The sequence below is a fragment of the Nelumbo nucifera genome, chromosome 1 (assembly GCF_055504915.1).
Source record: "Nelumbo nucifera cultivar China Antique chromosome 1, China Antique-T2T, whole genome shotgun sequence".
Lineage (NCBI taxonomy): Eukaryota > Viridiplantae > Streptophyta > Magnoliopsida > Proteales > Nelumbonaceae > Nelumbo > Nelumbo nucifera.
Genome location: NC_142649.1, coordinates 209,555,346 through 209,577,717, shown reverse-complemented (window position 1 = coordinate 209,577,717; position 22,372 = coordinate 209,555,346). Strand labels below are relative to the sequence as shown.

General features: G+C 41.3%; 1 protein-coding gene across 1 annotated transcript; it reads left to right on the top strand.

Moving 5' to 3' along the window:
- Nucleotides 1–129: 129 nt before the first annotated feature.
- Nucleotides 130–22,114, top strand: LOC104585632 (uncharacterized). The gene is made up of 5 exons (XM_010242578.2): nt 130–625; nt 1,168–1,430; nt 14,427–14,544; nt 18,844–19,052; nt 21,380–22,114. The coding sequence occupies exons 1-5, from the start codon at nt 254–256 to the stop codon at nt 21,831–21,833; spliced, it is 1,416 nt and encodes a 471-aa protein (XP_010240880.1). The 5' UTR covers nt 130–253; the 3' UTR covers nt 21,834–22,114.
- The last annotated feature ends 258 nt before the right edge of the window (nt 22,115–22,372 follow it).

Genomic DNA, 22,372 nt, shown 5'->3' with positions numbered 1-22,372 from the left:
CATCAATCTACCATCTGTGGGCCACTGGGCCTGGATCCAGCAGAGATCAGTCTTTGAATCCAAAGTCCAAGGGCACTTCTGGAAGAAAAAGAGAAAAAAAAAAAAGAGAAGGGAACAGCCGAACAGGTGATCCATGAAAAAACCAGTCGGATTCAGATAAAATAAATACCAAATCCAAGGTTCACAAGCATTCACCGAGTTGGATGATGGAGGCTCATCGTCGACCTCCATCCTGAAACATCGGCGAAACAAGATGTCTCTCTCTGTCTTCTCTTCTCTCTTCTTTGGTGCCGGTGCTACCACCCTCTCTCTTCCTCTCCTCTCTAGCCCACTTTTGCCGCCTACTTGTAGGTCTTGTCTTTTAAAGAACAGCCGCCAAACAACTGATGGCGCCATCGTTGGTTTTAGTCGATTTTGTTGCTCTTACAGAGACAAGGAGAGAGCAATGAGGGGTTGGAGAATTTCTGGGGTTTCTGAAACCTCACGTAGATGGGATGCAGTTGGAAAGGAATTGGAGAGCGGAAGTGATAGTGATGAAGAAGGAAAAAATGAAGATGATGATGATGAAGATGTCGAGGAGGAGACACCAGAGAGATGGGACGTTTTGGGTCTTGGGCAGGCTATGGTACCATTCATTCATTCTTCTCTGTATCTCTGAATTGTATTGCTTGTTTGAATTCAACTTGCTCTTACTTGTCCTTTTCCTTTGTTCATTTTGTTGCTCCTTAAAGTTCTGATCATCTTTTGTTTACTATGTTCACTTCCATCTGTAATATTAATTTGAGGCGAAGGATTTAGAGTTTTGCTCATTCCCCCTTCTTAATGTGTTATCTTGTGATGGAGAACTGAGAAAACCTATGTTTTCTTCTTTAACACTCTTCTGCTCCCCTACCCCATTATTGTGGAAGAAGAAAAAAACTGTGGTTTTAATTTTCTTTTTCAGATATGTTTTTATGATATTCTTTCAGAAATGTTAATCGTCTACATTTTATTATTTCAATCATGCTAACAAAAGAAAAAAAGAATGTCTTTGAAATTCTCTCTCCCATCCTTGCCTAGGGAAGGATTTTCTGTTATTTTAAATACTTAAAAGGACAAATCAACTTCCATTTCTTTTTCTTTCATTCTTTGTCCTTTTATTTTTACACTTTTTATTCATACATATAGGTAGATTTTTCGGGAATGGTGGATGACGAATTTTTGGAGAGATTGGGAATAGAAAAGGGAACAAGGAAGCTCGTGAACCATGAGGAGAGGGGTAGAGTTCTGCGAGCAATGGATGGTTGCAGCTACAAGGCCGCTGCTGGAGGGTCTCTTTCTAACACACTGGTAGCCTTGGCTAGGCTAGGCGGTCGGCCCAATGGAGGCCCTATGTTGAACATAGCCATGGTGGGCAGTGTAGGAAGCGATCCCTTGGGTGGGTTTTACAGGTCAGGTCACATTTCTTTTTCATTTGTTTCCTTCTTAGGCTCCATTTGGAAGGAGTATAAATACAAATATGTAGAGTGCAAAATCTTGTATTTTGTATTATTTTTTATGTATTTGTACTGTACATATTTGTATAGGTACTGCTTCTAAACTGAACCTTAGCTTTCCAAAAAGTTAAAATTTCCTAATTTATGGGATGAATCCACTTTTGCTTCATTAAAAATTGAAAAATAAAAATTCTCGTGGTATCTTATAGTGTACATGCTATCGTTTTATGTCTGGATCATTGCATGACCAGATTTTTTTTTGATAGATTATTGCATTGCTAGAATTAGTTACTGTTTCCGAAGAAGTAATTAAGTAATTCATAGAAATGGATGGAATTTCTGCAAAAGCAGATTATGTTCCTTCACTTAATAGTTTCCTTCTTTAATATTTTGGTCTTCTTAATTGCTGATTAATGTTGTTATTTTATGGGATGTCTTCTGATAGACTAAGTGACACACTGGTGCTTAATTTAAATGCATCTAAACAATTTTCTCATGAAAAGGCATGCTTTGATGGAAATCTGACAGGAAAAGGCATTCTTGAAAATTCACAAGTCATAGCCGACGTGATATTATCTTGGTCACTTTATAGTGCATGCAAGATCGACCAATAACTTATCTAGGTGATCCAGTCGGTAGACCGATACGTGGATGGTTGTAGTGGCATGAAGTTAAAACATGCAAAACAACAGAAACACAGTTGAAATTATCCTTTCTGTTGATTCACCTCTTTAATGTCAAACAAATAACTTCCACTCTCTAGTTTGTTTTTCTCACTTTTGCTCTACAATGGACAGTTCTAGTCAACCAATTTGAATATTAAAGAGTACTTTCGTGTATGTGATTGAAAGATGAAAGTATTAAGTAAGTTATTCCCATAATTTTAAATTGTTAAGATAATAGCATATCACTGCCCTAAAAAAGAATTCAGATTGAACACAATGGCTGTTCAGCAGGCTGTGCAACCAATGATAAGGTTCCATGCCAGTAATAAATTCATGGGCCCATGTATTTTATTACTGGTGTGGAACCTTATCATTGGTTCCACAGCCCACTGAACAGCCATCACATTCAGATAATCCTTGCTCCCTCAAAAATCATACTGGATGGGGGAGGGGGACCTTATTTATCAGTCCAGTGAAAATAAGGTAAAATCTTCCATATTGACAAAAAAGTGAATCAATTAACCTAAAAATAGCTAAAAGATTATTAAATGAGAACGGAAGAAAGAGGATATTGTACCCCTTACCTCATAGGTTGATTTTAGGATTCACCTATGTTACTGGAAAAGCTAGTAACCAATCAGCCAGTATGGAAAGGCAAGCACCTAGTGTGCCTTAGGCGTCCACCTTTTCAACTTTGCAAATTTTGCTCTGTTTTAAGCCTAGTGACTGGGGCCCCTGGCCCCCAACCATGTCTCTTTAGGAAAGCCCAAACAAAGTCCATGGTAGTGCCTTAAATTCTGAATCCCAACAAAAAAAGAGATTTTAGAAAATTGTTTATTAAAATTTTAAAATCTCTTTTTTTTTGTATGGATTAGCAATTTAAGACCCCCCCCCCCCTCGAGGGACTTTGTACAGAGGCGGCTCATAGAATCAAGAATGCAGAATGTTTAACATCATATTAACTATTAACTATTTAAAGTAATGCAATTGTGAAAAAAATAAAAGATTGACTATTAAATGATAAGGCTGGTAGTAGTGAGGGATCGGTGTGGGGGGGGGGTTGTTTTTCTTGTTCTCATCATGGATTTAAAATTTCTGTCTTGGAATGTAAGAGGGCTGGGGTCAGGAAGGAGGAGAGTTGTGGTGTGTGCATCTCTGAAGAGGTCAGGTTCGAAGATTATCATGCTGCAAGAAACTAAATTGGATTATTTAGATGCTGCAATAGTAAGAAGTATTTGGGGGGAGGGAGAGGTCAGATGGAAAGCTAAACTGGCTGTGGGAAGTGCAGGGGGGTTGTTGAGTCTCTGGGATCCTTCTATTTGCAGTTTAATTTCTGCTCACATTGGGAGATTCTCAATCTCATTAATTTTGAAACTTCCTGATGGTAATATTTGTCAAGTCACAAATGTCTATGGTCCGCTAGATGGAAATCTTCGGGAGGATTTTTGGAAAGAATTGGTTGAAGCGAGGGGTTGTCTATCTTTTCCATGGGTCATTGGTGGAGACTTCAATGTCATTCTAGCTACTGCTGAAAAAAAAACACCAGTGGTAGGAGGTCAAGAGGGATGCTTCAATTTGCTGATTTCATCAACAGATTTGAGCTGATTGATTTCCCTCTTCAGGGTAGCTGGTTTACTTGGACTAACAATCAAGACACTCCCACCCTGGTAAGATTGGATAGGTTTTTGGTGTCCTCAAATTGGGAAGAACTTTTTCCTGATTTTAGGCAAATTGCTCTCCCTAGGCCTGTTTTGGATCATTGTCCAATTCAGCTGGTCTGTGGATTTAGAGGAAAAATCAGTGCACCCTTCAAGTTTGAGAATGCCTGGTTTGAAGATGAGAAGTTTGTTCCCTTGTTGAAGATTGTATGGAATGAACTGCAGGTGGAGGGTACTAGCTCTTTCATTTTGGCAAACAAACTTGGTGTAGTTAAGAAGAGGCTGAAAATCTGGAAAGCGAAGAATAATTTGAATTCTGAAACTGAAAAGAGAGCTTTGTTGAGTCTTATTAAGGAAATTGATGTTGCAGAAGAAGTAGGTCCTTTAATTGAGGAAAGCAAAATGAAGAGGTCTCAAGCAAAAATCAAGTATGATAAGTTGGCAGTAAAAGAAGAAATCAAGTGGAGACAAAGGGCTAAAGTGGCCTGGTTGAAAGAGGGGGATAAAAACACTCATTTATTTCATAAAATGGTAAATGCCAGAGCAAGAGTTTTTTCAATTAGTAAGCTGGAGTGGGAGGGCAGATTGGGGGAATCTGATTCAATTAAAGGTAATGGATACTAGTTTCTATAAAGAGAATTGGCCGATCAGACCCTTTCCAAGAGGCCTTCCTTTTAAACAGCTGAATGCAGAGCAGTCCTATCTCATTGAGAGACCCTTTTCGGAGGAAGAAATTAAAGCGGCCATAACTATGTTGGCAGCGGATAAGTCACCTGGGCCAGATGGGCTTACCAACCTTTTTTTTGTCAAATGCTGGGATTTTGTGAAGGAAGATATTTTGAATGTTTTTCAGGCATTTTATGATAATGCTTCCCTTCAAAGAAGCTTAAATACTACCTTTATCACCCTCATCCCAAAAATTGAAGGGGCGGTTAACATCAAAGACTTCAGGCCAATCAGTCTCTTGCATAGTTTCTACAAGATCCTAGCTAAAGTACTTGCTGAGAGGGGTGTTAGGGAATGTTATCTCATATAATCAAAGTGCTTTTGTACTGGGGAGGCAGATGCTTGATTTTGTTTTTATTGCAAATGAGCTGATTCACTCAAGAAAAAGAGAGGGCTCCCTTGGTTTGATTTGCAAACTGGATATTGAAAAAGCTTATGATCATGTCAACTGGAGGTGTATTGATTTGGTGTTACAACATATGAAGTTTGGGCAGAAATGGAGAAATTGGATAAAAGTTTGTGTTTCCACTTCAAAATTTTCAGTGTTGGTTAATGGTCAGTCAACAGGGTTTTTTGATAGCTATAGGGGATTAAGACAAGGTGATCCCTTGTTCCCCTTGCTCTTTATTTGTGTCATGGAGATTCTCACTTTGTTTTGTAGAAAGGCTGCAGAATCTGGTGAGTGGGAAGGCTTTGCATTCTCTCCTAAAGGAGAAAAGATCAATATCCTCCAATTTGCAGATGATACTTTATTCTTTGTGGATGCTTCTCCGTCCCAGTTAGATCTTGTCCTTGGAATCCTATCTTGGTTTGAGGTAATCGCTGGACTAAAAGTCAGCAGGAATAAAAGTCAAATCATTCCAGTGGGTCATGTATCTAATTTAGCTGATTGTGCGGAGGTTCTGGCTTGTCAGACTGAATTCCTTCTGGTTAAATATTTGGGACTGCCGTTGGGTGCAAATTGTCTTGCTTCATCGATTTGGGACCTAGTTATTGAATGATTGGAAAGGAAGTTGGCTGCATGGAAGGCTAGATATCTCTCATTTGGGGGTAGGCTTATTCTGATAAAAAGCACTCTTTCCAATTTTCCTACTTACTTTCTTTCTCTCTTCCCCATCCCTATCAAAGTTGCCAAAAGATTGGAGCAGATCCAGAGGAACTTTCTTTGGAGGGGTTGGGGGGAGGAGAGAAAAGTGCATCATGTAAGCTGGGATCAAGTTTGTCTTCCTAAGGCTGAGGGTGGGTTAGGCATTAGGAAAGTGAAGAATTTCAATACTGCCCTGCTAAGCAAGTGAATTTGGAGGTTCTCGGCTGAAAGGGAGGCTTGTTGGAGATCTCTCATTGTAGATAAATATGGGGTGGAGTGGGGTAATTGGAGATCCAGGGATCCTCCCCTAAGTTGGGGTAGTTCCCCTTGGAAATCTATCATGAAAAACTTCTCTCTGTTCATGGAAGGGATTTCTGTCAAGATTGGTAATGGGGAAAGAACAAAGTTCTGGAAGGACCCTTGGTGTTTGGATGGGACTCTAGCTGAATCCTTTCCTCATTTTTTTTTAGTGTGCTCTTAATCAAGAAGCTTCTGTGGCTGAGTACTGCTGTGTGACAGGTGGGTCTCTAATTTGGACTCCCATTTTTAGGAGGGATCTGTTTGACTGGGAATTAGAAGAGATTGGGGACCTGATGGCACTTCTTCAAAATCAGAAGATTGATCAGCAATTGAAAGACAAATGGAGTTGGAAATGGAATTCAAATGGTGAATTTTCTGTTAAGTCCCTTGCCTCTAAAATGGGTAGTTTGGATCCTACTGATTTTCCTGCTTCTTAGATCTGGAATACTATAAGTCCTTCAAAAGTCAACTGTTGAGGGCCCGGGAATAGGATCTCGTCACGGGTCGGTCCACGGGGAAAACCTCCTGTTTTCCTTTGTTCCTTCCTGCTCGTGATGAACCTATCTTGGTGCCTTCGGTGATTTGTCCAAGAGATCACCAACTCTCCTAACTCACTCTTGACTGAATAATTTGATATCTCATTCAATAATGGGGTCTCCTTAAATAGGAGATTACAAGAGTTCTAATCAAAGGGAGTCTCCTTGCTGAATAGAGAGACTTCCAGTTCTATCTTGCTAAGGATAAGATAGCTAATCCTAATCTGATAAGCTACTAACAAGATAAGATAAGCTAAGCTAATCCTAATCTGATAAGCTATTAACAAGATAAGATAAGAGATAAGAACAATAAGATAAGAACAAGCAAAATGAGCTAATCTAATCTAATCTAGATAAGGCTGCTGTTGCCGAACTGGGTAGGATGAGCATCACTGAATCCTTGCTGCTGCTAGCGGTGGGCCCGGGGCCTGTTGCTGCCGGCGGCGATGGTACGTCTTCCCGAGGAAGGCGTCTATAACATTACTCCCCTCCTGGACTACGAGCTTGTCCTCAAGCTCGAAAGCTGGATATGTGGCTTGGAACTCTGCCAATGGGGTCCATGTGGCTTCTGTTGGTGGTAGATCACACCATTCCACCAAGACTTCAAGGATTCCACGATTGAAACGAGAGCGGGTGACAGTTTTAGGCTGGGGGACCAGTTTGCCATCTTTCAAGGGAGGCAGGGAGGGAACTTGGTCCGGGGGAACACCCGTAAATGGTTTCAACAAGAAGATGTGGAAGACATCATGAATTCGGCTAGTCTCTGGCAATTCCAATTGGTAGGCCACACTGCCAATCCGTCGCAGAACCTTGTAGGGCCCATAGAACTTAGGGGCCAGCTTCGGGGCAGCCTTGTGGCGCAAGGAGCATTGCCGGTAGGGTTGGAGCTTCAACCAAACAAATTGTCCTGGATTGAACGACAGTTCCTGGTGGTGCTTATCATAGTGGAGCTTCATGCGGAGCTGGGCCTGCTGTAAGCGAATGCGGACGTCAGCGAGGAGGGCGTCGCGGTCCTGTAAGGAGTGATCGATTGCGTCCAAGCGAGTAGATCTGGGCTCGTAGGACAACAAGCGGGGAGGATCCCTGCCGTAAACGACGCGAAAGGGAGTCATGCCGAGGGAGGAATGGTAGGCTGTGTTGTAGCAATACTCGGCCCAAGGAAGCCATTCCAACCACCGTCGAGGTTGATCGCCTACGAAACAGTGGAGATACATCTCGATAGTGCGGTTAACCACTTCCGTCTGACCATCGGTTTGTGGCCGATAAGCTGATGAGTAGGCCAGGGTGGTGCCGTGAAGTCGAAATAACTCTTTCCAGAAGGCACTAGTGAAGACCGGGTCTCTATTGCTGACGATGGATTCCGGCAACCCATGTAAGCGAAAGATATGAGTAAAGAAGGCGAGGGCAACCGAAGTGGCACTGTACGGGTGTGATAGAGGAATGAAGTGCGCGTATTTAGAGAAGCGGTCGACTACCACAAAGAGAACTGATTTGCCCCCTACCTTGGGAAGTCCCTCAATGAAGTCCATGGAGATGTCGGCCCAGATCTGCGATGGGATGGAAAGGGGCTGAAGGAGGCCTGCTGGGTGTAGGTTTTCCCATTTGTGCTGTTGGCATGTGGAGCAATTCTGGACAAAATCTCGAATAGAAGTCTTCATACCTCGCCAATGGAAATCAGTCCGGACGCGGTGTAGTGTTTTTTGAATGCCCTCATGGGTGGAGTTATGGATGCTAGTGATGATGGTGGGAATCAACGGGCAGTTTGCTGGAAGATGGACTTGTCCCTTATACAGTACCAACCCGTCGTGAAGTGACCAATCGGGGTCGGCCGTGCCGGTTTGGATCTTCTGCAGTAAGAGTGACCATTTCGGGGACTGTGGTGCTGCCTTCTTAATGTCATCAAACAGAGAGATCCGAGGTTGGGAAATGCTACATAGAACCGTCGCGTCTTCTTCTTGCCTAGACAAGGCATCAATTGTGCGATTAGAGGATCCCGCCTTATATTCCACCCGGAAGTCAAACTCGAGCAGTTTGCTAACCCAATGTTGCTGAGGGGAAGTGGTGAGACGCTGCTCTAACAGGTATTTGAGGCTGTAATGATCAGTTTTTACGATGAACGTCCACTCCCACAAATACGGCCTCTAGTGCTGGATGGCTCGGGCAAGGCCGATTAGTTCGCGCTCATAGGCTGGAAGCTTCAGATGCCGGTCAGCCAATCTGCGGCTAAAGAAAGCGATCGGGTGCCCTTGCTGCTGTAGTACGGTCCCAATACCCACTCCGGAAGCATCGCACTCGACTGTAAATTCGAGGGCGAAATTAGGTAATTGCAGGACAGGGGTTGAAGACAGTGCATTTCGCAATGACCGAAAAGCTTCATCAGCTGCGTCGTCCCACTGGAAGGAGTTTCTCTTCAACAGGTTGGTTAACGGGGCTGCCAACACTCCATAGTTCTGTACAAATTTGCGGTAGTAACCCGTTAAACCGAGGAACCCGCGTAGGGCCTTGGCGGATTGAGGTTTGGGCCATTACGTTATAGCCTGAATCTTGGGACTATCAACTGTTACACCCTGCCCATGGATGATGTGGCCGAGGTAAAGAACCTGTCGTTCCCCGAAGGAGCACTTGGACCATTTCAGGAATAAGCTGTGTTGGCGTAGGAGTACGAAAACGGTCCTCAGATGGTGGACATGCTCTACCCATGATTTGCTGTAAACGAGGATATCATCAAAGAAAGCTAAAACAAATTTGCGCAGATGGGGCTGGAATACCTCGTTCATTAGTGCCTGAAATGTAGATGGTGCATTGGAGAGTCCGAATGGCATGACTAAAAATTCGAAGTGGCCATGGTGGGTGCGAAAAGCAGTCTTCTTCACGTCACCGGGAGCCATGCGAACTTGGAAATATCCGGACCTGAGGTCCAACTTAGAGAAATACTGGGCACCATGCAACTCGTCCAGCAGTTCGTCCACAACGGGAATAGGGAACTTATCTTTGATCGTCCGGTCATTGAGTTCTCTATAGTCAACACAGAACCTCCACGTTCCATCCTGCTTCGCCACCAACAGAACCGGCGAAGAGAAGGGGGAGTGACTTTTGCGTATGATCTCTTGGTTTAGCATCGCTGTACATTGTTTTTCTATCTCATCCTTCTGTAAGTGAGGGTAGCGATAAGGCCTGACAACGACTGGTGCTGAACCCGCCACCAAAGGAATACGATGGTCGCAAGCTCGGGAAGGGGGAAGGCCCTTCGGTTCCTGGAACAGATCTGAAAACTCGGCGAGAAGTTTTTCCATGGTTGCCGGTTCTGTCTGGAGTGCATGAACCTGTGATGTCTTTTCTTTAACCCTGCAACCGTGCCATGAAACTTGCTTGCCATTCAGGTGGAAGGTCATGGTGAGTGCGCTGAAGTCCCACAAAATCGGGCCTATGGTAATTAACCATTTGACCCCGAGAACAATATCGAACCCATCCAACGAGAGTACAAATAAATCAACAAGAATTAGTTCAGAATTGACCTATACTGGGACGTCCTTACAAATCCCTGGACTGTGAACTTTTTCACCATTTGCGACGGCTACCTGTAGTCGTGGCCGGAGTTCCATTGGTAGTTTTAACTACAGGGCTGCATGTTCACTTATGAAGTTGTGTGTGCTCCCTGAATCGACGAGAATGCGCACCGGCTGACCTGCGATCTGTGCCTATAACTGCATGGTCTGAGAGGTTTTAATACCGGTGATCGCATGGAGAGAGATCTCTGGTTCGAATGTGACGGGTTCCCCTTCCTCCTCCTCTTGCTCATCTATGAGAAGGCAAAAAAGCCTCTTGCATCTATGTCCTCCGAGTAGAGGTCATCACAGTTGAAACATTGACCTCTCGCTCGGCGCTCTGCCATTTCTGCCCTGGTCAAGCGCTTGATGGGAGGAGTGACCATGTTACTGCCTGTACTTGTCACTGCTCTAGAGGTGGTGGTCGTGGGAGGCTTCATTTCCTGGCTGGTAGCAGAAGAGGGGGTCGTTGCTACTGGTCTTGGGGGCACCCACGAGTTCAGTGGACGACCCACATTAAAAATTCTGCGGCAGAGCTGCAGCTTGCGCTCAAATGTGCGGGCCAAGTTCATGGCTGTGACCAAATTTGGGGGATTCTGCATCTCGACATCCACTCGCAGGGGTTCTGCTAACTCTGCTGTGAACATATCCACTTGCTGGTCTGGTCGCACGGAGGATGCCCTCGCGAGGAGGGTTTGGAACTGTCGCTGGTATTCAGCAACTGTTCCGGTCTGTTTAAGGTTAATTAGCTCGCCCAATGGGTTGCTGGTCAATGGGGGTCCGAACCGAAGAAGGCAATAGGATTTAAACTGGGGCCAACTGAGCCCAGGTTCTTCTTGCTCTAACCGATAAAACCAAAGCTGTGCTTCTTCTGTTAAATGAAAGGCGGCTAGGCTTACCTTGTCCTGGTCATTTGTTCGTTGATTCTGGAAGAACTGCTTGCAGCGATACAGCCAGCCTAGGGGGTCTCTGTTGCCATTGTACGATGGGAAGTCCAGTCTGCTGTACTTGGGGATGATGGCTGCTCCATGGCCGACGGACTGCTGTTCGCCGGAAAACTCCGGCAGATCTGGCTGGCAGTCGTTAGCTGCTGTCCCTCCGTCAGAGTTCCTTTCCCTGCTGGAAAGAAACATCTCCATTAGTCGTTGCAGTTCTCGCACTTCACCTTTGATCTCACGAACTTCGGAGCTGGTCTCCACGAGTTGGTGCTCGAGGTCGTGGACCTTGGAAGGTAGCTGCTCCAGATCTCCCATGATGCCTTGCTCTGATACCAAGTTGTTGAGGGCCCGGGAATAGGATCTCGTCACGGGTCGGTCCATGGGGAAAACCTCTTGTTTTCCCTTGTTCCTTCCTGCTCGTGATGAACCTATCTTGGCGCCTTCGGTGATTTGTCCAAGAGATCACCAACTCTCCTAACTTACTCTTGACTGAATAATTTGATATCTCATTCAATAATGGGGTCTCCTTAAATAGGAGATTACAAGAGTCCTAATCAAAGGGAGTCTCCTTGCTGAATAGGGAGACTTCCAGTTCTATCTTGCTAAGGATAAGATAAGCTAATCCTAATCTGATAAGCTACTAACAAGATAAAATAAGCTAAGCTAATCCTAATCTGATAAGCTATTAACAAGATAAGATAAGAGATAAGAACAATAATAAGAACAAGCAAAATGAGCTAATCTAATCTAGATAAGGCTGCTGTTGCCGAACTGGGTAGGATGAGCATCACTGAATCCTTGCTGCTGCTAGCGGTGGGCCCGGGGCCTGTTGCTGCCGGCGGCGATGGTACGTCTTCCCAAGAAAGGCGTCCATAACATCAACTTTCTGGTTTGGACGATGGCACTTGATAAATGCCTCTAGAGTTAATCTGGTGAGAAGGGGCATTCAGATTATGGATCCTTCATGTAGTCTTTGTGGGCAACATGCTGAATTGACAGATCATTTATGTATTCAATGTCCATTTTCCTCTCAGATTTGGGGATACTTTCTCAGAGTCTTGGAGTTCAGTTGGGTAATGCCTAGATCGGTTAAGGATCTCCTCGGTTGTTGGAAGGTGAGAGGCCTTAGTAAGAAAAGGAGCCTGGTGTGGAGGACTATTCCTGCTGCTGTCTTATGGTCCATTTGGGCTGAGAGGAGCAGTAGAATCTTCAGTAAGAAAGGCAAAAGTCCTGAAGATACCATTCAAAGAGCTGTGGGCAAACTGATTTCTTGGATATCTGTATCTGAGGAATTTAAAAATCTGAATTTGTCTTCTTTTTATTGTTCTGATTTCTGGTGGAAAGTGTAATTGCTGTGGTCTTCAGGCTGCCTGGTGTGTCTGGAAGCTTGTCGTTAAACACTTCGGAACACCATTTTAAACATTTATAAATTTTTCTGATTCTCAAACAAATACTAATGCAGTAAATGGGTGAGAACGGGTCGTATCCATAGGGAAGCGAGGGAAAATTAATATACACTCAAATTCGGATAAGTGAACACAAGAGGGAAGTGCAGAAATATAAAAATTAATTAATTAAACTGAGAAAAATATATAACTCGAACAGTACTGAAAGTTAAAAGTGCAGAAACATAAATAAATACAGAAATAAATTAACAAAAGAAACGAAATAGAAATCTGTAATCCAATCAGAGGTAGCAGTTTTCGGATCCCTCCTTTGACCCTTGAATTTCTCGAGCTAGGCCTTCCGTCTTACCTAGCCGAATTGCAGATCTGCAGAAAATAAAACGAAGATCAAACGGAATGAAAATAAATTGTAGAAAGTAAATAACGAAACTGAAAATGCAAGAACAAAAATTAAAACTAAAACTAAAGAGACTGGTTGGGATTCAAATCCAGAGGTGGCAGTAGTGGTGTTGGCGTGAAAGTAGGAACCCCTCCTCTTGCCTGGGCGTCCTCCTCTTCCTCTACCCTTGAACTTCTCAAGATCAGCCTTCCTTCTTACTTGGGTGAATTGACCAACCCCTCCTACAGGGCCCCTAGGGTCCTTTTTATAGAGAAGGGTGGACACAACTGGGAATAGAGAGAAAGAGGGGGGCGACAGCTGTGTTTTAGCAAAAATATGGGTGCCCTAGGGTTTAGAATGAAGGGTTATGATGGTTCAAAAGGAGAAGGCACCTAATATTATATAAGGCTGAGATTTAATGGCTAAAGGCTGAATGATGAAGATTAGAAGTTAGGTGGCTCCTAGGGTTAGAATGCTAAAAAGAGAGTGCCCTAGAATGGATGGTGGAGATTAGAAGTGATGGAAGGTGAGTATTTAGCAGTTAGGGGCGGCTAGGGTTTGTTAAGAGTGAAAAGAATGGGTTAAAAGGTGCCCTAGGGTTTGCTAAGGCATGGGGAGCATGCTAATACAGTAGGAGGGGTGCCAAATTGGGTTTAGCAGCTAGGAGGCGCCCTCCTGCTTTCAGTTTTTTACAAAAACACCCCCTCTCTCAATTGGAATTCACACCAGCTTCCAAAAATCTACATTTCGGCCATGAAAACTTCCCAGTTTTCCCCAGAATTTGCACAGAAACCCTCAAAGGTCACAACAATGAATTTAACTGGGAAAAGGGCATACTTTGACTATTCTAAAGCCGAAAATACCTCTGAAATGATTCCCTTAAGGCATCAAAATACAGAGTTATCACTGCCCTTCTAGGCCTGATCCCAACTTCCAACTTGTAGGTTTTTGAGTTGAAAAAAATTACTTTACCTTTGTCCAAAAAAAAAAATAAATAAAAGATTGAGAATTCTACATGCTTGGATATGTTTTGTGTGCTATTTTGATTTTATTTTTAAATTTTCATTTTTGATATGTTTTACATGTTGTGTTTATGTATTTTAATTTGAGATAATATGTTTTTTAAAACATGTATTTTAAAATTTAAGTTTATATTTTTAATTAATATTATGTTTACTATTTTTTTTTGCATTTTTTGAATTTTGGGCATTTTTTGGATGCCCCTTGTGCTTTTTATTTTTTTGCCTTGTGCTTTTAAAACATTGGAGTAAATGTAACTAACATAAACAAAAATCATACAACTGTCATATAATGTGGGTGAAGGTGTATACAAACAAACTATTCATCTATGACTTGCATAAATATTCATTTGATTAGCAAACCAATTTATATGTGTTAGTCCTAGTTGAAAAAGGAAATCAGAAATATTGCTCAAAAGCTTGAGACTCTGGCATTTATTAGGTAAGGATCTTTATTTTTGAGTGGACAGTCTGCCACTTGCCAGATATGGATCCTAAATCTGTTTGGAAGGGTCCCTATAGCACCAGAAAATAGAAACAGGTTTCTTGTAGTTTGTACCATTTCAAGATTGCAAGTAAACAATGCTTTGTAAGATGATCAAACTGTGAAGAAAAGAAATTATATCAATTTTCTGGTATAGCTGCCATTATCTCTGCTGAATGTAAGTATTTTCTTCTTAATTGTTTTCCAGGGCAAAACTGCATCGGGCAAATGTCAGTTTTCTCTCTGCACCTGTCAAGGATGGGACAACGGGTACAGTTATAGTTCTTACAACTCCAGATGCTCAGCGAACTATGCTTGCATATCAGGTCAGGTCCTTTTTGATAATATGAATGATTGACAATTTGCACTAATATTAAATTCTGGACACCTTTATTCATGGAAATTTTTAAATTTTCAATTACTGGTAAACTTGTAATTAAATGCTATTCTCTATATTTTCAACAATTAGCTGCATCCAAATTGTTCTCTCTTACCCATGATATAACAAATATATGAATATATTAACAAAAAAGAAAAGAAATACAGGCATACTCATATAAATTGTATTAATTTTTTCCTCTTTTTTTGATTTATTAACAGTAAAATTTTATTGAAGAAGTAAAGAAAGGACTCAGATGGTGCAATTGTCAAGTACCTGAAAGAGTCAACCCATTATAAGCTACTCCTCCTAACACCACTTCTGCAACACCACCAAACATAGATTTAGCTCACTTGGAATCCATTTGAATGAAATGTTCAGCGTTCAGCCAAAGATCTAGACTGTAGACTCTATTTGCTGTTGCAATATTTATCTGATGTTGCAGGTAGTTTTGCATGGACTCTCCTAAATGGATGAAGCATCTATGTTAGACATTTATTGGATTCCAACATTCAATAGATTTTGAGGCAAACTTCTATGTAACATGTTCCTTTTGACTCATTCCCTTTTTTTTTGAAAAAATGAACAACTAATATACATGATGAATATCATTGTTCCTGTAGAAACTTACTTTGAATAAAGACTTTTTTTCTATAAACATGTTAGAATTCAAAATATATAAACTATTTTAATATTACTAATTAGGCACCATATGTGTAATGCACATGCAAGATATGACTCTTTATGATTATGAAAGATGATGTTCAAATGTTACAATTCTACAATTAATATTTGAGATGGTAGAATGTTACAGTCCTAAATGTTAAAGTGCTTGGTTTGATGCGTTCCATCAGTCTTAAGGCTTTTGGCATATTGATCAAGCACACAATGTTTGGTATCAGAGCCAATCACTACGTCTCAAGTTTGAATAACAGAGAGGGCTACCTAGAACAAAGTTAAAGCTACCATGGAAAGGAATAGTTAGAGCAAAGTGAAAGCCGCTAGAGGGAACTATTGCTATTGTGAGAGCTGCCAAATTGTTGATTGTGGAAGCATGGTGATATGTTAAAGTGCTTGGCTTGTCGCGCTCCATCAGTCTTAAGGCTTTTGGTATATTGGTCAAGCATGCAACATTGATGTTGGACCCCTAAGTAAGGATGGGCTGTTGCTGCCAAGTATTGAACCCATGAAGACCCTAACCCAATGTGGACACTGGCATCAGGGATACTAGTTTGTTTACTTGGGAGGCCATGTCAGCTAGTGGCACAGAATGCCTGATACCCTATCATAACTACCTGATATTCTAATTGTAAGAAGCTATATATATGGTCTCCAAAGAATAAAGGGTAGAGATTAATCCCCCCAAATTTTCCCTTATTCTCTTTTTTTTGTAAGCAGGCAGAGCTCCCCTTGAAGAAAGTTCCTATGTTAGGTAGGTTCCTGACATCTGGTATCAGAGAAAGAAGTGAAGATTCACTAATGCCTCTTACTAGATCGGCCACAATGGATGATAGGTTGGAGCAATTGGAGCTGAACTGTCACAAGGTGGCTTTGGACTTGAGAAAAGTGAAGTAGACTTGGTCAGCGATGGTGATGCAGTTCGAAAAGATGAGCCAAGGTTGTAGCCGCGATGGTAATCAACAAGGCTCAAACCAAGGGAGCAACTGGAAGGATGGAAGTCCTTTTTGCAAGTTTGGGGTCTTGGGAGGAGTGGACTGGATAAGGACCTAACTTTTGGCATTTTTTTCCCAAATTGGCTTTTCTTAGACTTGAACCCACATTCTCATGCTTGTCAACTGAAGATTTTACCATTGCACTAATAAATGATCTCTTCAAATGATGCCTTTTTTATGTAAATAACTTTGTATGTGTCCATTTGGCTGCATCTGTCTGCTTGTTTTTTCAGGAAAATTTTCAAGATAGTGGGGGTGAATCTGGAGGAGAGAGAGATTAGGGAGAGTGCAGAAGTACCGGGGTGTGAAGGCTCAGGGTGGCCTTTGAATTACCTAGGGCCCTGAGCCTTTTGAATTACCTAGGGTTGCCCCTAGGTGATAATCCTAAGAGAGCTTTTGGAACCTGGTGGTGGAAAGATTTGAAAAAAAGACATGTCTCTTGGAAAAAGAGGTAGGATTACACTGATCAAGGCCACGTTAGCAAACTTACCCATTTATTTTCTTTTAGTGTTTAAGATTGCAGGGAAGGTTTGTAGTAGGCTGGAGCGGTTGATGAGAGATTTCCTTTGGGAGCCGGGAGAGGAGAAGAGGGACCATAGGGTTAGTTGGAAAGTGGTGACCAAAAGTAAAAATTATGGTGGTTTGGGGCTTGGGAACATTGGGATAAGGAATTCAGCCCTTTTGGGGAAATGGTTGTGGAGGTTCCCTTTGGAGTAGGAGAAGCTATGGGCTAGAATAGTGGCAAGCGTACATGGGCTGGAGCAAGATGGGTGGGATGTTGGAATCAGAGCAAGGACCACAAGCACTTCACCTTGGAAAGCCATTCATGATTTGCTTCCAATCTTCTCCCCTAATGTCAGGTATGATTTGAATTCAAGTAATTCCATAAAATTCTAGGAACAAATCTGGGTGGGGAATGATCCTCTTAAGGATCAATTTCCTTCTTTCTATGCTCTTTCTGAATTTAAAAATGAGCAAATTTCTTCTTTTATCACCCCTTCCTCTTCCAATTTGGGGTTTGGGTGGAACCTGGGTTTGAGGAGGGTTGTGAGGGACTCAGACCTTGATAGTATTTCGAGCCACTTTGAACTTCTTGATAATGTTTTCTTGGACCCCTCTAAGGTGGCCTCTAGAATTTGGACCCCTACCCCCATGGGCTCTTTTTCTTGTGCTTTCCTTCTTCAAAGTCCTTTGCCAGTCCACCAGTCTTGCAATCTCCCCTTTCCCGGTTAATGAGGTTTAGTGCAGACCGATTCCTCCTAGGGTTGGTAGTTTTTGTTGGGAAGCCTATTTGGAAAGATTCAACATTGGAGATTTGCTCCAAAAGAAGAGACCCCCATGGGCTCTTTTTCTTGTGCTTCCTTATTCAAAGTCCTTTGCCAGTCCACCAGTCCTGCAATCTCCCCTTTCCCGGTTAATGAGGTTTAGTGCAGACCGATTCCTCCTAGGGTTGGTAGTTTTTGTTGGGAAGCCTATTTGGAAAGATTCAACATTGGAGATTTGCTCCAAAAGAAAAGACCCAATACTTGTTTGTCACCTCATTGGTGTGTTCTTTGCAAAGCGGATGGGGAGATTGGTTTTCACTTAATGGTGTTTTGCCAATTTGCAAAGTCAATTTGGGAGTGGGTTTTTTCTCTCTTTGGGTGTAGGTGGAACCCTCCATTAGACTTGCAGAGCCTATTTTCCCCTTCCTTTTTCAGGTGGCACATGAAAAGGGGAAGGATTATGTGGAGAGGTCTGAGGGCTGTAGTATGCTGGACATTATGGGAAGAAAGAAATTTTAGGATCTTCTCAGAAAATGAGAGAAGGGCTGAAGAATTGAGGGTTGTGATCCATATAAGGGCTGTACAGTGGCTGAAATCACTAGAGCTATTTACAGACTACACAGTGGAAGATATGTTGAGAAAGTGGGGTGAGATTGCAAACTGCACTCAGATCAAACCAATAATAAGGGTGTCTTGGACTCTCCCACCTGTTGGCTTCTTAAAATTAAATTTTTGATGGGAGTTGTAGGGGGAATCCCGGACAATTAGGGATTGGAGGTGTTTTTAGGGATGAGAACGGGATCATCTCTGCCCTGTTCTCAGGCCCAATTGGTGTGGGGGATTCCCTTAGAGCTGAGATCTTGGCAGTTATGGAAGGAGTTCAGAAAGCCAAGGGGATGAATGTCAGGAAACTCGTAATTGAAGGGGACTCGGAGGTGGTGATATGGTGGCTGATTAAAGACAACTGCGGTTTATGAAACTACAGAAATGAGAAGAGGAAATTCAGGTGGCTGGTGCGGGGGATAGAAATCAGGATGAATTGGGTTAAGAGATCAGCTAATTCTTTAGCCGATGGATTATCTAAACAAGGGATAGAAAGGGAAGCAATGTTTTGGGCTAAGCTGTAACTTAATTGTTTCTTTTTTTCTCTTTTTCTTTCTTTGGAGGGTTTAAGTTGTAATCGGAAGATGAGAGTTTTTGTCTTCTTTGCTGCAAATAGTTTGATATTTCAATGAATTTAATGAATCTGTTACTGATAAAAAAAAAAATTCAAGACAGTAATATATTTGTGTTTTTGTTTCTTTTTAGGGCACATCTTCAATTGTTAGCTATGACTCATGTTTAGCTAGTGTAGTCTCCAAAACAAAGATACTCATTGTGGAAGGTTACTTGTTCGAACTTCCTCATACAATCAGAACAATAGCAAAAGCATGTGAGGATGCCCATAGGCATGGTGCCCTTGTTGCTGTGACAGCATCTGATGTGTCCTGCATTGAGAGACATTATGACGATTTCTGGTAAGCCACTGATCTGGTTTGTTTTTTGTTTATAGCTAGGCCTTCTAGTTTCAATTTTAGGGTTTTTGAACTTCCTCACATGTTCTATTATAGGATTTGATGATTGAAATTATTTTAAGGACCCTTTTTTTTTTTTTTAATTCTATCATTTAAGGACCCATTCAACTTATTCAGGACTTTGTTATTTCTTTTATGTGGATTTCATGAAGCATGTGTGTTCATCTAACTTTTTTCCTAGTTTCAGTTGGTCGGGTGTTACCTTGACACCTATTAAAGTCGTACCTTTCTTTTTATTTAATAAATTTTTTCTTCTTTATTCTTCAAAAAAAAATTCTTACTTTCGAAATGCTTCCTGGTGTATGCCAAACCAAGTGTCAACTTGTTACTTAGCATGGGTATTAAGCTCCAACTGTCTACTGTTTTCCAGCACAGCAACCACTAGAAAAATCACAACACTGAGATATGGCTTTGTAAAGATATTAAATATAAAAAATCATTCTAAGAATATAATAAAATGAAATTTTGGAAAATAAGATAACAAGTGAGCCTTGCTGGGAGGCAGAGAGGATGAAGGGAACAAGTGAGATGGTGATGATGGAGTTCCTTTCTAGTGCTGCATTGTACATTCCTTGTTTTAGAGGAAATTCTAAAATCTACTCTAGACAGTATGTTGATTGCTTTTATGTTAGGGTGTATATTTATTGATTCAGATGTTATGTTCAGAATGTGTAATTTTTAAGTGCTAAATACCCTTAGACGTCCTTTCTCATTTAACATTGTATAAAGTCTGATGCAAGGTTCAAAATTTCAATGTGATACATATCTTATCAGTGGGTGTCCGAAACACAAAATATAGGCCTTTTGGCTTAAGATCTTCCTCCTAACCTCTTTTTTTTTTTTTTTTGAATAAAGAAACTAAAAAAATAAGGCTTGTGTTAGGTACAAGGTACCAATGTACCCCTTTAGTGTATTGGGGTGTATCAATAATTTGTACCTTGGTCTGATGCACTAATATGCTTTGCTGCAATTAGATTGGAGTGTCATGAGATTGTTTAAAGTAACATTTTCCAGGTGCTTTACTGGTACGGAAGAATTCTTAGTTTAATGGTGTTCAGGACCTCTCCGGTAATTACTGGTGGAGTTGCTCTAATAAATTTCGGCAGTAAATACCCATAATAATCACCTTTGACTAGTAGAGATAGGAGTTGACTCATTCTTTTCGTGTATTTCAAATTGAAGAACAGTTATTTTAAACCTTGAATGACATTTTGTTTTGATAGATGAATCTCGAATGACATTTTAAATCATAAGATATATTGAATTGAAACATGAAATTTCAGAATGCAAAAGTAGTAGAACAGGTAAGAACTTGAAAGGAGCCAAAGAGATCTTGATCATCTTATGGATACCCTTTTACCCTTCTCAAAATCTTTACAAATTCAAACACAATATGGAAATAATGGATTCACTATCAAAATTTACTTGGGCATATAGATCAGGCAATGGCATGGCCAACAGTTTGGCTAGACAAGGAGCAAACCAAGATTAATTTTATTAGGAATGATAAGATAAACCAAGGGGAAAGCTTGTAATTGTTGTAAATGGAGTAATACAAGTATGGTAGCATTAGCTACCTTAGTAGGGGTGCTTGATTATGTGCACTTTTCATTCTTTTATTAACCAGTATAACAACCAGTTATACTGTTTAAAAAATGGAGTCACGATCAGCTTAATGCTGCAGTATATTCAAACTACTTAATTTTGCTGGTTATTAAACAAAAAGAGCCATTATCCAATATTTGTCCTGGCTATCCAGGGTTTTGGGTTGGGAGTGGTGGACTGGATATGAACCTAACCTTCAGAATTTTCTTGCATGGAGTGGTTGCTCTAAGACTTGAACCTCCATTCTCAGGCTTCAGCCAATGCTTTTACCATTGCACCAAGCAGTGGCCCCTTATAATCTTGGAAGGGGTTCTTTTAACATGTAAAGTGAAGCCTTCCTGTTTTATTTGGAAAATGGTTTCTCCAGTTCTCATGTCAGACAAAATCCACTGTGCGGTTGGAAGCCTAAAATCAGAAACTGACACTCTGGGATCCCTGGAAATCTTATTGCTTTTTCTTGTGTACTATCACAAATATTTGATATCCATATGATTTACGCCATTTCTCATCAAGTACGTGTAAAAGCAGTTGAGTCATTGCCTTGATACATAATTAGATTAGAAATCATTGACACAAGTATTTGATGCAACTCAGGATCCCATATTAATAATCCCTTTTTACCTGAATCCTGAATATCATCATCAAATCAAATTCTTTTTTCTCAGGGAGATTATAGGGAACTATGGAGACATTGTGTTTGCAAACAGTGATGAAGCAAGAGCCCTCTGTGATTTTTCCTCAAAGGAAAGCCCTGTATCTGCAACAAGGTATCTGAGCCATTTTGTTCCACTCGTCTCCGTCACTGATGGTCCTAAAGGATCTTACATTGGAGTAAAAGGCCAATCTGTGTACATACCTCCATCACCTTGTGTGCCAGTTGACACTTGTGGGGCTGGAGATGCTTATGCATCTGGTATTTTATATGGTATTCTATGTGGTGCATCAGATTTGAAAGGTATGGGCACATTAGCTGCTAGGGTTGCAGCTGTTGTAGTGGGGCAGCAGGGCACACGGCTAAGGGTTCAAGATGCAGCTAAGTTGTCAGAATCATTTGCTTTCCATATTGAGAGTTCTACCGTTCACTTAGATGTGGGATCAGATCATATTTCTAGCTTCTAATCTTTTTTCCTCCATTTATATTGATCCTAATTTGGTCCTTTGCAAGGATATTCCTTGTTTATGGCTTTTAACTTTGTATATTCCCTATACTTCCTCATTGCATTCGTTTGTTTTGCTCTATTTTATTTTAGAATTTATCTTCTTAACAATACTTAGAATTTTCTGTGCACACCCGCATGTCTGCTTCTATTTTTCATATGGAACACATGCAATTGTCAAAAATCACCAATTGATGGTTTCTCTGCAGAGAAGATATTTCAATTTTAGGTTGATTTTTACTAGTTTGAATGTTCTCTCGTCATAGTGGCCAAACCCAATGCAGTCTAAACCAGATTGTTGGAAAAGTAGCTAATGCTATCTGGTTGGTTCAAAATGTACAGTTAATCTATACTCTATGATCAGTTATATCTTAAACCTGAAGATGGTAAAAATCAATTTAAATGGTTTAATGCTATCTAGATTGACGGACTTGTGCTCTGTGGGTTGGAAGACCAAATGAGCATACTTCCGGGGAAGTGACAAAAGTGTTTTTGTGGTTG

Excerpts from the sequence above, each read along its gene's own strand:
- LOC104585632 (XM_010242578.2), top strand. The coding sequence starts at position 254 with ATGTCTCTCTCTGTCTTCTCTTCTCTCTTCTTTGGTGCCGGTGCTACC. Across the intron at positions 626-1,167 it reads TGGGTCTTGGGCAGGCTATG|GTAGATTTTTCGGGAATGGT; the intron begins GTACCATTCATT and ends TCATACATATAG. Across the intron at positions 1,431-14,426 it reads CCCTTGGGTGGGTTTTACAG|GGCAAAACTGCATCGGGCAA; the intron begins GTCAGGTCACAT and ends ATTGTTTTCCAG.